This window comes from Sarcophilus harrisii, chromosome 4 (genome assembly GCF_902635505.1).
Source record: "Sarcophilus harrisii chromosome 4, mSarHar1.11, whole genome shotgun sequence".
Lineage (NCBI taxonomy): Eukaryota > Metazoa > Chordata > Mammalia > Dasyuromorphia > Dasyuridae > Sarcophilus > Sarcophilus harrisii.
In genome coordinates, this window is record NC_045429.1 from 291,551,310 (window position 1) to 291,566,223 (window position 14,914).

A 14,914-nucleotide genomic window follows, 5' to 3' on the forward strand; every position below is an offset into this window, starting at 1 on the left:
ATCTTTCTTCTGCACAGGTGTACTACTTTTTAGGAAGAAAATAAGAAGGAACTTGGAGGATCATTTTTTCTCCCCATACCCTCTTGTGGTTAGCTACAGTACCTCTCATTGAACTGCTGGCTGACCAGTCAGGAATGATATTCCTTTTCTGATAAAATAGAATATAGGCTCCTTGGGTGCTGATCTCATCTTCTAAAACAGGCTCTACTGTGCTGTCATCATAGCTGTACCACTGGCCATCCAGTGAGTTTCTGCAGTAGGCTGTAAAGTACAAAACTCCAAGTCTCAATTATTACTGCTTTCAGAGGCAAAAAGTATTTTTCCACTTATATAAGGCAAAGAGGAACTGTGATTCTTAAAGAAATCAGTCCATGTTAGGCTTCAAATTTGAACTCAGCAAGAGGAAAAAAAACAAAACAAATATTCTTATCTATAATTTTTAGAAATTCATAGATAACTTGGCATATTATGATCATTCTTATAGTCACTCATATTCTGGAAGTTTTTAAGTTCCCTTTTTGGCAAGACGCTCCAGAATTCTGTTCTGATGCTAGATTTCCAAGTCAATGGACCAGTAAGATGACCCTTTAATCAACTTGCCTGAATCCTTTCTGTTAGTGCCTAAAAAAAGAGTTACGTGCAAGAGTAATTATAGCTTTATTCACAGATGAGAAAATGGTGCTTCCTTAATAAAGTAAGATCTTTGAATTAACATAGTGCTAATTCACATTCCTTTTCCTACCAGACTTCACACTATAAGCACAAACCACCTTGGGACTTCTTACTCCTTTTGAGAGAAAAGCTCCCAATAAAAGTCTAAAGCACACAATTAAATCAATAGATTTATCTCACTGCTTCTGAGACTCTGACTTCTGTCATACCCTTGCCTTCTCCCATAGTACAAAAGCACAGATGCTATTTCAGCCTAGTTAAGAAGGAAAGGAGAGCCAAGAGAAGAATTTGGTAGGATTCTAGTGCAGGCTTAAAGGAAAAGATACTGAAACTCAACTGGAGCCAGTTCTGAAACCTTAAGAGGAATCAGGGAAGGGACCCAGATCTACTCACAAATCATATATCCCTGAATTACAGGAGAATGAGGCAATTTTGAGGACATACATTAAAAAAAGATAGAAAGAGAAATGGCCCCAGAACATAAAGAAAGGCTGAAATACCAAAGATCATTTTAAGAGAAAAATTCTTAATAAAAGTCCAAAGCACACAGATAAATCCACAGAGAAAATTCTAATAGATGAGTATACCATGAAAGAATATTCAAAGCTATTTTAATAAATATTATAGTAAAAAAGAAAGAAAATCAATATCTGGCAAAATGCAGAGAATCCTATGGACTTCCTAAGAGAGTATGGGACTAGAACAAAAAAACTACAGAATGGTTCAAAAGAAATGAAAAATACAAAAGGAGAAATTTATAATAAAGGGATTAGTCAGAACTTAAGAGTTCTCAATGTAGAATTTAAAAATTGAATGAGCAAATTCAAAAAGAAAATTAGTAGATTTGGAACAAAAATAGAAGAAAATCCAGTAGAAGAGAAGTATAAAACAATGATAAAAGAACACATGAATTTTTAAACAAGCCAAAGTGACTAACTTTGAAAACAAAATATGTACAAATATCCTAAGAGTCATATGTTTCCCAGAAAGAACATTAAAAAAAAAAATTAATATCATAGAGCAGGAAATAACACAAGAAAATCACCCAGAATTCCCGATTATAATAACAAAACATTATTCAGGCTAGTAGAATACAAGCTTCAGAAGGTTCCAGCCAAACCTTCAACATGCTTTTATGAAATACCATGTGTTAGATATTGTGTTAATACTAGGCATACAAAGAAAGATGAAAAAGACATTTAAGGAATTCACACTCTAATGAATGAAACAACACGACACAATACATTTAAAATATATACATAATGGCTGGAAGGTAAACTCAGAGAGGAAGATACAATCACTGTGATGATACTAAGAACAAAAGTATCCTGCTAAAGATGTTATCTAAGCCATCTTGAAGGAGGCCAGGGAAATTAAGAGGTGGAGGTAAAGAGGAAGAGCATTCCAGGCATGAGGGATAACCAGGGCAATAGTACACAGACAGGAAATGTAGTGTCATGTTCAAGGAAATCTGCAAATCACTAAAAACAATAAACATGAAAATAAAAACTATTCTAAAATTCTACCTTATACCCATCATACTGTAAAGATGACAAAACAGTTGGGGTAGAAAGGCTGTGAGATAATAGGCATACCTGCCTACTTTTGGTTGAGTTACGTGGTCCAACAATTCTGGAAAGTAATCTGGAACTATTCTCCAACTGTCACTAAATTGTACGTACTTTCTGACCTAGCAGTACCTTCTATAGTCCATTACCCCAAAAATGTCAAAGACAGAGGGAAAAGATCCATATATACAAAGTACTCAAAGAAATGCTTTTTTTTTTTTTTTTTTTTTTTTTGCTTTAGCCATGAAATGGAAACTATTTATTAGTATCCAGCATAGTAGATATACCATAGATACCATAGAGTTCATACTAGCTCATACTAGGCCCTTAATAAGTTTTTGTTGATTTGATTTTGTTGATTGATTTATTGAAATAAAATGGATGCCTTTCATTTGAGGGATATATGAACAAATGATGACAACTCAATGCAATAGAATAGCAATGTGTCCTAAACAGAGATTATGGCCCATAAAAAGTGACAGAATAAAAAAAGTGGAAATATGTCAATGGTTTATACAATGAGTATAATAATGTTATAAAGGAAAAATGTAAAGATTTAAGAAGTCTGATCAATGAAATGACTAATGATTTCAAAAGAATGATAAAAAAATTATATTTCTCACTTCTTGATAGAGCGATTATGTAGAGAAAGTACAGAATGAGCGAGAGCTTTTATTTTCGGGAAGAAGAAAGCTGTGGGAAGAAATAAAGGGAGTTGTGAAGGGAGTAGTGATAGAAATGACTAAAATAAAAAAAAATTAAATTCATGAAACACAACAGAATGAAATTCAGACGAATAAGACAATATTGATATTACTGTGTGAAATTTAAGGTCCACATATTTTAAAATTTACATGTAATAGTCACAGTTTTATATACAATCTTCTTTTCTTTTTTGTACATATTGATGCATTTTTGTTAATGTTCATCAAGCTCAGATTAAAAATAAAAGAATTTTTAAAAATGCTTAGGAAGACACCCCACAGAGCAAAATCATTCTCATTTGAGGATGAAATTAGAAAGATTTCAACAAAAGATGAGAAAAGTTCTACAAAAATTACTACAACCAACTCTTAAATATAAACAACATTTGGGCACTCACATCACAGGTCCAGATGAGTTTATAGAGACAGAAATAGAACAACAATAACAACAACAAAGAAAGAAAATAGGAAAAGGAGCTGAATGAGATCAAGTGTATATAAAGGAGATTTGTACTGTGGAGGTTTTGAGGGTTTGACTGATAAGCTATGTAAAGAAGGGGAAAAACAATAAAGGAATGGAGACAATTTCAGATCCTATTAACAATTAGGCAACTGAAAAAATCATCAATTCCTAATTAATGTGCCTGCTTTCCTCTCTAAATAAAACTTTTACATTAATTTACACAGTATCAAAAACATTTCTAATTAGGTTATTAGTTTCAAAAAGGCTTTTTGACCAGGTTATTTGTAGACTTTCCCTTATCTATTTATCTTATCTAATCTATCTATAATCCATCCATCCAAGTGGATCAAATCTTTACTATCTCTCTCTCTCTCTCTCTCTTTCTCTCTCTCTCTCTATCCCAGTAGATCAAATTTTTACCAGCTGATGGCATAGAAAGTATAAGACCTTACTGTTATTTGTTGACAATGAAAAAGACATTTAATTTGTATTTTTCCCATGATATATTATAAGTCCTGTGAGGGCAAAGCTCCTTTTATTTTTGTTTTAATATTTATAATACCTATGACAATACCCATCATGTAGTACAAACAAATCTTATTGACTAGGTGATAGAACAAAATGATACATTATAGACATCAACAAAATCTCTCTCTCATACATCCAATAAAACTATGCAGAATTCCATCAGATTTAACAGAGATGACCTTGTCTGATGACTCTTAATATGAAGCAAAATAAAAACAGCGAGATATGTTTTCTAATGATGTTCAACCTTCGTGAATAGAATCCAAATTGAAGATGAATGGTGAGGTTTTCCAATTTTTTTTTCCCCTTGCTTTTAGTTAACATTATGCTGGCTGCATCAAATCTCAGAATATTGTAGTGTTCTTGATGAGATCTGTAACCACTCAAAAGTTTGGCCTAACTATTCCTTACTCTACTTCTGTGAGCTTTCTGATTTGTCAAAAGGAGAGAAATTGTATTGCCAACCAAAATTGCCACCCACTTTAATGACCTCAAGAGCTTTCCTTGAAATGAAGGTCATATTTTAATATCAATATATTACAAGTGTTATTAAATGGCTGAAAGTCATAGAACACTAAAGTAACCAATAATTAGAACCAGATACCACATAGAGAACAATAGCGAGGTACTGGGTGAATTCTTTGTAAAGAACATTATCAAAGAAACAGATGATTAAAAAAGAAGATTGCTTGGGTGTGGGGCAAGAGCAAGAGAAAACCAATGGACAGACATGGATAAGAATCTCATAGTAGGAGTAGGTATAAATGAGGTAAAAATCTGTATCAATGTATTAATTATTCAAGGTACATACATAGCAATGAGATCACAGATACATTTGAGTTCTGAGTATTTGGATATTTGTAGTAAGACTCTGAAAAATATTAGGTTGATAATAATATGTATAATAACCTCATCTTCTTGAGAAGCTCAAAGTGCTTCAGAATTCATGTTTGTGGGAGAGTCAGCATATCAGGTGAAAATGAAAATCATGGCAGTCTATAGACAACTTTTCAAACTTTTTCACTGATTTTACTTTTTTTGTTCCCTGAAGCAATTGGGGTTAAGTGACTTGCCCAGGGTCACAACAGTTGGGAAGTGTGTTAAGTGTCTGAGACCAGATTTGAACTCGGGTCCTCCTGACTTCAGGACTGGTGCTCTATCCACTGCGCCACTTAGCTGCCTACTATTATTCTTTAAAAGCACTTAAGTCAATTTTAAGGAAAAGAAGTGATCGACATCTGAATTTTCGTTTATTCGACCCTATAACTTCTATGATACTTTTCCATTACATTACTTACATTTTCTTACTGTTTTAAAAGTAACACAGTTAAGACAGCAAGTTAGTTTCCAACTAAAAACTGCAGTCTTGAGGAGAAGAAAAGTACAAGTATCAAGAGCTTACTATGAACCAAGCACTGTGTTAAATACTTCACAAATATTATCTCATTTAATCCACACAAGAACCCTGGGAGACTGGTTCTATTATCATCTCCTAAACTATTTTTATCTCCAAAACTAAAGATAGTAGTCAAGTGACTTGTCCATTGTCAAACAGACTATAGGTGTCTAAGGCTAGACTTGAACTCAGTAACACCAGGTCAAAGTCCTCTATCCACTACACTATTTAGCTGCAGCTTTGACTCAAAAATCTTTACAAAGAAGAGATGAAATGGGTCCTACATATTAACAAGGGAAAAAAAATTCTCAAGTGTCATCAGGAATAGGATAAATTCAGTGCTCTTGGATCTTCAAAGTTGGCCAATTATTATATAAGGAAGAAATGTGGGCTGAGGAAAGTTTGTTCTTAATCTTTAACTGACAATGTAATTCTGGATTCCTCTATTTATTGCCTTGCTCAAATTTCCTCTCTCCCTTTTTTTCAAATTCCTGAAGTGAAGATAATTGTGCTCAGCTGAGGATGACAGAATTTTTAAATTCATTTATATAAATAGGATCAAATAAGATTAATATATGTAAAGGCTTTGAAAATCTTAAAATATTACATAAATTCTAGCTATGATTTAAGTATCAAGATGACTAAGGAATATCTTTTTTTCTTATAGAATTAGATGCTCACAATGGACGAACAAAAAAAGGATTAGGGTCTTCCCATATGCAGAGTACTGAAAATACAAACAAATACAGTAGAAAAGAGAGAGCAGCCTACTCTCAAAGACTTCACACTATAATTCAGAAGACAACATACAAAACAGATTTCAAGTGCAAGTCAAATAGAAAGGTTGTTGGGGTGAGCAAAGACATTTTAAAATGTCATTTGTATTTATAAAATAAATTCTCTTCCTCATATCAAATTATCATACAGTACCATAGATTATGGCAGAACCAAATCTAAAGGCTCCTTGCTATGCAAATGAGCACCAAGAAATATACAGCAAGAATTCAACATTAGGAATGACTCACCTGTATAATGTCCACCTTGCATACTGCCATGGTGATTACACACAGCATACAAATCATATAAGAAGTCAAAAGAACAGCTATTAGGTAGGCAAGATGCCTGTTCCCAAGATGGCCAAGAGTTCAGGCATTCCTGGCCAAAATTCCTTTTGGCTACATGGGGAGCCATATTGAGGCCATAGAGAGGAAACTTCACCAGAGTGGAGAGCTTGTTTCTTCTCCCCCCAACTTGACAAAATCGTTTGAGGTGAATTATGAGAATATCAGGCAATGTCCACAAACTTAGTTTCACCATTCCCTGTTGGAGGACTTTGCAATGGGGACATTTCCATGCATCGTCAGGAGCCAACTGGAAAAAGAAAATTGTTTTGCACGTATTTTTTAATTTTACTCTCAGGAACCATCAACAAAATATTCAAATAGCTAAAACTTTTTTCCCCCTGAGGCAATTGGGGTTAAGTGACTTGCCCAGGGTCACACAGTTAGAAATGTTAAGTGTCTAAGATCAGATTAAGTGGTGCTCTATCCACTGCATCACCCAGCTGCCCCTAAAACTCTTAAAGAGAGATCATATATAATACAATAAACTCTCAATTATTTACATTTTGAAGGGCATGTTAATTTTGTTCCATTTCCTGAAGTTGTATTGCTACCCACAGTAAGGTCTTTAGCATTCTAGGCAAAGCCTCTATGAAAATTTATGAGAGGGCATGGCCAAGAAGCATAACAATGAAGAAGGTATGGATGAGTTAATATCAGTACCACTAGAGGGAGGACTCATATCACTAAAAGTATTGATACATTCAAGTACTTTAACAACATAATTTTTAAAAATCCTATTTGCTTCTATATCCTCTTCTTAGTTCTTTCATTTCTGACTCCACCAATTTTATTTTTGTTATGATTTTTCTTAGGAAAAAGGAATTATTATAATTGTGGAGTTATTTTTGGCAATGTCAACTTGCATGAAAACTATTTACTTCTGTATAGCTTCATACATAGCAAAAACCATACCCAATAAAACAGTAGGAACTTTCTTGTACCTCGTCTAGAAGTGTATTTCAGTAAAATCTTTTTCCTTAAGTCCTCAAAGAGGATTAGCTAGATCCATGTTGGTTGGCAGTACCTGTTCCTCCTTAGTATATAGCTGAAAGCATTCATTTAGGGTACAGCTGGGCTGTTGATGGGCTTGCTGTTGGAGCTGAACACTTGGGGCATCTCGTACTACTTCTTCCTGAATATTTCCAAACAAGCTGTGGGGAAAGAGGGAGAGAGACACACACAAAGTGAGAGACAGAGAAAAGGCTAGGTGAAAGGTTACTCAGGTTAGGGCACAAGATTTTCCCCCAACAATAGGCTCCTATAATTTCAACAAACAACTTTTTGATGACTGATTCTCTTTCAAATCAAGAGTAATAACCATTCTTACCAAGATTCCTTAAAAGTATAGATTTTATTTATTTATCTGTTTATTTTTGATGTGCATATATGATTTTGTTATTACAGGGAAATTCCACATGGGAGACTCCAATGCAGAGAAGCAACTGTTCTCCAAATTATTGTTCCTTGAAAGCACCAAGAAGTCTTGATTTGATTAGGTTTACACAAATAGTGTGGCTTGAATGTATGTCTTCCTACATCTAAAACTAGCTATTTTACTCCATATCACACTGAGCGGTATATAGAAATAGATATATTGCTGTCATAGATACATATTACTTAACATTTCTATTTAAAAGCAGAATTAAGCTCAAGGTAGAATGAGTTTCTTGGCCAGGGTGCTATCTTTTCTCCTCTCTGGGAGAAAAAAAAATTCTTTGGAAATAAAAGAAATACTTTGAACTCACAGTTGTTTGATATTCCTATCCCATTCTACTGCCAGCTTGATATGTGGGGGACTTCCTGGCTTGCTGAGTTTCAAAGACCTAAGAAGAAAATAAAGGGCAGAAAAATCCATCATAGAACCATAGTAAATAATTTTTCACTCCCATATCTTGACTTCAGCAATTCACCTAACCTAGTATTTCCTTTCAAAACAAGTACACATGCTTATCAAAGATAAGACTCCTTGGTTAAGTGGTAATTATGATTATCATTAATAACCAACATTTATATAGTTTTGCCTTTATAAGGTTTGCAAAATACTTTACAAACTTTAGCTCACTTTATTCTCACAAGAAATCTGGGAACTTAAATCTAGGTTTCTGGTGGTTACAAGCCTAATACTCTTTTCATTATGCTACAGCCTATATAATATACTCATCAAGACATCTGGGTTTAAACCCTAATTTCTCCAATTACTGGCTATAAGACCTCAAGCAAATACTTACCTTTTCTGAGTGTCTATGAAATACAAATGAGATAAAACAAAAGTAATCCTGGAAGTTTATCAAAACCTTCCTTTTTAGTTCAACTGAAGCTATTAAGAAATAATATTTCTTAGGTCTAAAATCTTTTCTAGGTTTTTCCCTTTAGGAAAGTGTATGAGAGGTCAAAAACAAAAAAAGTGAAACTTTGGTTAAATTTCACTGTTCTTAGGAAAAATAAAAAAGCATATATATTTATTGGAATAGGGTAGCAACCAAACATGGAACTAAAAATACTTCTTGCCTACTAAGATCATTTGTCTTTCCCATTTCAATAGAATCTGACATGTTGAATACATGGAAAAAGCCCTTTCAGTACTTGAGAGAAGTGGTCAAGAAAGAAAGAGTTCCAGTAGTTACAGAAAATTAAATGACCACTGTTCTAGAATATTACTCTCAAACTATATTTTAAAGTATTGTATAATCTTTTCCACATTCAAGATTCCTATAAATGTTACCTAAAATGTAACATTTTGGATAGAGAGGTGTTTGAGAGTATGTTGTTTTGCACATTTTCTCTTTGAACTAACAATAATTGGATTTAGAATATTAAACTTTAACAAATATTTCTGGAAAACTTGTACCTAAAATGCAGAATATAGCATTCCTATTTTTTATTAATATGATATAAATATAAGCTATTACTTTTAAGCCTATCCCATTCCCAATGCCTTTTTAAAAAGGCTAAAAAAAGATGTTTACTACAAAAAGTTAACTTCCTCCTTTTACATATAAATATGCGTATACACACACACACACACACACACACACACACACCCCTTTTCTTCCTTTGCCAAGTAATTCTATATAAAGAATTGAGGTTCATTACAGAAGACCTGAGCTTGTTTGAATTGATTCTAAATTGACTAATTACTTTTTGTGAACTTGGCCACAAAGGTTATTTAGTCTCCTTGGCTCTCATAGCTATATCTCTTAGATAATCATCACTGATCATATTAGGATGTTTCTGAGAAATCTCAGTTAACCTCTAGATGGAGGTTAATCTATACTTTTGCAGCAATGTAAACTTGGGCCACCTAGGCAGGGAATCGTGAACAATGAAAGATAAAGGATAGGTTTCAAAGTTTGAGAGATAATTAGTATTAAATAGAATTAAGGAAAAGATATTTGAAAAAGATAAATTTCTGGGTATTATGTCATGAAGTTCTAGCAAGTAATTCTCTCTCTCTCTTTTTTTTTTTTTATTTAATAGCCTTTTATTTACAGGTTATATGTATGGGTAACTTTACAGCATTAACAATTGCCAAACCTCTTGTTCCAATTTTTCACCTCTTACCTCCACCCCCTCCCCCAGATGGCAGGATGATCAGTAGATGTTAAATATATTAAAATATAAATTAGATACACAATAAGTATACATGACCAAACCATTATTTTGCTGTACAAAAAGAAATCAGACTCTGAATTATTGTACAATTAGCTTGTGAAGGAAATCAAAAATGCAGGTGTGCATAAATATAGGGATTGGGAATTCAATGTAATGGTTTTTAGTCATCTCCCAGAGTTCTTTTTCTGGGCATAGCTAGTTCAGTTCATTACTGCTCCATTAGAAATGATTTGGTTGATCTCGTTGCTGAGGATGGCCTGATCCATCAGAACTGGTCATCATCTAGTATTGTTGTTGAAGTATATAATGATCTCCTGGTCCTGCTCATTTCACTCAGCATCAGTTCGTGTAAGTCTCTCCAGGCCTTTCTGAAATCATCCTGTTGGTCATTTCTTACAGAACAATAATATTCCATAATAGTCATATACCACAATTTATTCAGCCATTCTCCAACTGATGGGCATCCACTCAGTTTCCAGTTTCTACCCACTACAAAGAGAGCTGCCACAAACATTCGTGCACATACAGGTCCCTTTCCCTTCTTTAGTATCTCTTTGGGATATAAGCCCAGTAGTAACACTGCTGGATCAAAGGGTATGCACAGTTTGATAACTTTTTGAGCATAATTCCAAACTACTCTCCAGAATGGTTGGATTCGTTCACAACTCCAACAATCTAGCAAGTAATTCTCATGAGAAACCAGTCACCATAAATTTATTGATTGTTGGCTAATCTAATTAATAAATTATTAATTACCCAAAACCTCTTAATCTCAGAATTTTAATTTGTGTCAACTTGTATTTATTCTGTCTATACTTACACAGGTATAAGTCATATACCCCAGTGGAATGCTAGTTCCTTCCTGTTTTACTTTCTATGTCTGTATTCCCAGCACTTAGCACAGTACCTGGCACACTACAGATGATTAATATCTAAGAAAATCATATGCTTGATCAACAATCTGACTCATAGACTTGAATCCCCCCCCTCTAAAAATAAAAAAAATTAGATAAAATAAGAAATGTATTTTTTTCCAATTAGTTTATTTGAGTAGATCTAAGAAGAATATGTTGAAGCCAAGTGGAAACAGCTTTTAGATTAACATAAGGAAAAACTGCTTAAAAATAAAGTGCAACAGCTGTCTTAGAAGATAGTGAGTTCCTTATCAGTTTGCCTTCAAATGGAGTCTGGATATTCATAAAGTTTTGATGGAAATAAAACAAGTTATTCAAAGAGGCAAAGGTCAAGAAAGTGTATGTTTTAAGTATGAGATACAGTCTATATAAAAGCAGAAAGACAAGAGATTGAATATTAAGTATGAGGAATGGCAAAAAAGATCTGACTATATCCTAATATGCACAAAGAGGAATAATGTATAACAAAAATGAAAAAGAAAACTGAAGCTAAAAACCATATAAGGGAATTCCTATTCAATTTTAGAATAGGGAACCAACACATGTGTTGGGTAATTGTAATGTTCTCTTCTCTAAAATATAATGTTCTCTGTGAGCAGATTTCTTGGGGGGCTTCTGGAAGCAGTCTTTGTTTCAGTTCAGATCAATAATCACCTCAAATGGAGCCAGGAGTTAAAATCTAAATCCTTTATTGTCTCCTTCAAAATAGCCTGGTTAGCTTTTTTAGAGGCCTAAGTCTCTCCTTGATTCCAAGACCTCTTCCCGCTAGTCCTTTGCCTCTGCCTCTGCCAGCTTCAGCCTCTCGCTCCCAATGTCTCCAGCCAGCACAAAGGTTGAAGTTGGAAAGAATCTTGAGTGGGCTTGTGGGTTTCTGACTTGTGAATCTCCCAAAGTGAATCCTGACTTGTGAATATCCCAGAGTCTCTATTGGGTTTGTTCTTTAATGGCTCTTCCTTATATGCTCTCTTAAAGGTGTGAACTAAGTACATAAGCATTGTCTCTCTCAATTCTAGTGACAGCACCTTGTTTCAAATTCTGGCCCATAACATCTTCCATTTTCTTTTGATTCAGAATATAAAGTGGTTATGACCTCCCTGACTTCTCAAGGAAGTGAGAATCCCAAAAAAGAAGGTGATCACGCCTTCCCTGACTGCTCACAAAAGGAGTGAAAACACTATAAAAAGGAGGTGATCATGCCTTCCCTGACTGCTCACAAAAGGAGTGAAAACACTATAAAAAGGAGGTGATCATGCCTTCCCTGACTGCTCACAAAAGGAGTGAAAACACCTAAAAAGGAGGTGATCACGCCCTCCCTGACATCTCAGGGAGATGAAAACACCAAAGGAAATGGGAAATCAAATCAGATTAGTGGTTTTCTAAAAGGGCTCACTTGAAACAGGTATACATAAATCCATCAATAGGGGAGGTATTACACATAATTACATAAATTATATAAGCACATAGTACCACAGGCTAATAGTGATATAACAAATAACATGAATCAACATGAGGAATTATACATGTCCATAAATCCTAGGAATAGTCCAAAAGGAATCCATTGTCTATTAGTTCATGTGCCAGGAATTCAATAATTCCTGCAAGTTTTGAAGTTCTGCAATAATCTCATCAACAATTTTTCATTTCAAGGAATCCAATGATTCCTGCTGGTTTTGAAGTCCTGAAACAGTCTCATCTTGTGTTAGGGAATCCAATGATTCCTGCAGATTTTAAAGTTCTTTAACAGTCTCATTATCAGCCATGCTCTTTCAGTGTCAGATGTTTCTTAGCTCTTCTCCTTTGTTTTGAGATTTTCCTCCTTTTCTATGTCTCTCCAGGTGCTTATTGCCACCAATTTGTTTCCTTCTCCATTTGTTTCCTTCTCTGTCTATAGGAACATAAGCAAACCCTCTCTCCTAGACAGTTAACCTATCTAATTCCCTTCTATTAACCACTTTCTAAATCTCTCCTCATCATCTGACAATTACATTGGAGCTGCTAGCACTGGATACTGCCCTATTGGTTTAAAAAGCCTGTATTCTCCCCAATTGTAATCCCTTTCTGCTATCTGATTGCTTTTCAGCTGATTGATCACATCAGAGTCCTGACCTTCTAAAGACTCTCTGGGTGTAAACTCAGCTGCCAAAATGCCCCACTTGTCTTTTGATTGATATCTTGGAGCTGGGCTCCGCCTCTCATTTCCCTGGATCAATCTACATTCCAAGACCCAGTGGAAGCCTTGGTTGTATTTTGGACATGGGATTTTAGGTCTTCTCTCAGTCTGTCTTCTCACTCTATCTCCATTTCTACACTGAGCTCTAAGATGTCCTAGTTTTCCACATTGAAAACATCAACGATTTTCTCTAGAAGTCTCTTGCCAAGAAGAACCCTGTCTTCCCATGTTCATCATAGTTTGGGTATAATAAGCATTTGTGCCCAATGTGGCACAGCGTCTTATGATCTCCTTTAAAGGAGCATCTTTGTATAGTGCCCATATAATTCTTTTGCAAATCTCATTAGCATTTTCCTTAGCCAGATGTCTGGTCATTATTTCTGTAGCTGCATTCTCTAATAGTTCTTGTGACGGCTGTTTGCAAACATCCCACAAAATCTTCAAAGGATTCATTGGGACCTTGTTCTATTTTTGTGAAGGCTTCCCCTTGATCTTTTTGTCCTGGCAGGGAACCCCAAGCTTTTATTGCAGCCTTAGAAATTTGCTCATACACTAGTATGGGACAATAAATCTGTTCTGAATTCTCTCCATACTGACCTTCACCAGCTAGTTGGTCAAAAGTGACTTGTACATTAACTCCTGTTTGCCTATTTCGTGGGCTTGAATGCTACATAATTCATGATATTCCAAAAGCCAGAACAAGTTTTGTCCAGGTTCTAAACATGTCCTAGCTATGGATTTCCAATCACTAGGGGTTAGGATTTCATAAGACAAATTATCTAGTAACATCTTAACATAAGATGATGTAGCCCCATAAAGAGTGCAACCTTTTTTCAAATCCTTAATTTTTTCCAGATAAAAAGGAGTGTATCTTTTCCTTTTTTGACCTGAAGAATCAAGCTCTTCAACCAGAGGGTATGCATTTATAAAATCAGATACATCCTGTCCTTCATGTTTTACCTTGACCAGTGCTTTTTGTAATCTTGTCATAGGCTGCTTAATAGCTGTTCTGATTGCATTACTACCTCTTCCCCTCCTCTTTCTCCCTCCACTCATGAAGGGTTAATTGAGGGAGGTAGGTCAGGGGATTGGGAATGATCTAATTTCTTCTGCTATTCATTCTTATCTGATTCTTTATCCTTTTCACCTAGTTTAGTTGGCACCTCCCCCTCCTGTTCTTTCTTCTTTCTCCTTATTCTAACACTTATATAATTTCTTAAAGCCAGTTGTATTAAATTATATGTATTAAGTGTGTCTTTGGAAATTGAATCAGGTCCATTTTTATTGTAGAATTGACATAATTGCTCTCCTACTAATTTCCACTCCTCTAGATCAAATTCTTTTTCCATAGAGAACCAAGGAGATGTGTACTGTCACACTTTCTAAAAGTTCAATGATCTGCTCCCAAATTATAATCAAACCTTGGCTTTTCATAATCCTGACAATGCTCTCTACACATTTTCCTTGAAGAGAAACAGAAGGCTGTTTTCTAAACATCTGTTCCATTTCAGCTGAAATTCTACTTTAGCTCTTTAACAAAATTTCCTTGTTGTTCCAAGAACTCTTCCTGCTAGTCCTTAGCCTCTGCCTCTGCCAGCTTCAGCCTCTCGCTCCCAATGTCTCCAGCTAGCACAAAGATTGAAGTTGGAATGCATCTTGACTCCTCCTCCAAGAGTGGGGTTGTGGGCTTCTGACTTGTGAATCTTCTGAAGTGAATCCTGACTTGTGAATCTCCCAGAGTCTCTATGGGCTTGCCCGTTAGT

The 14,914-nt window shown here is 34.9% G+C and overlaps 1 protein-coding gene across 2 annotated transcripts in view; it reads right to left on the bottom strand.

The window, feature by feature from the left end:
• Positions 1-14,914, bottom strand: part of USP43 (ubiquitin specific peptidase 43) — a 129,709-nt gene that overhangs the window by 16,390 nt on the left and 98,405 nt on the right. For both annotated transcript variants that reach the window (XM_003770427.3, XM_031965504.1), the window contains exons 10-13: positions 8,201-8,278; positions 7,480-7,606; positions 6,357-6,702; positions 103-261 (exon numbers count right to left, since the gene is read on the bottom strand). In XM_003770427.3, the coding sequence (XP_003770475.1) occupies positions 103-261; positions 6,357-6,702; positions 7,480-7,606; positions 8,201-8,278 (710 nt within the window). The remainder of the gene's footprint in view (positions 1-102; positions 262-6,356; positions 6,703-7,479; positions 7,607-8,200; positions 8,279-14,914) is intronic.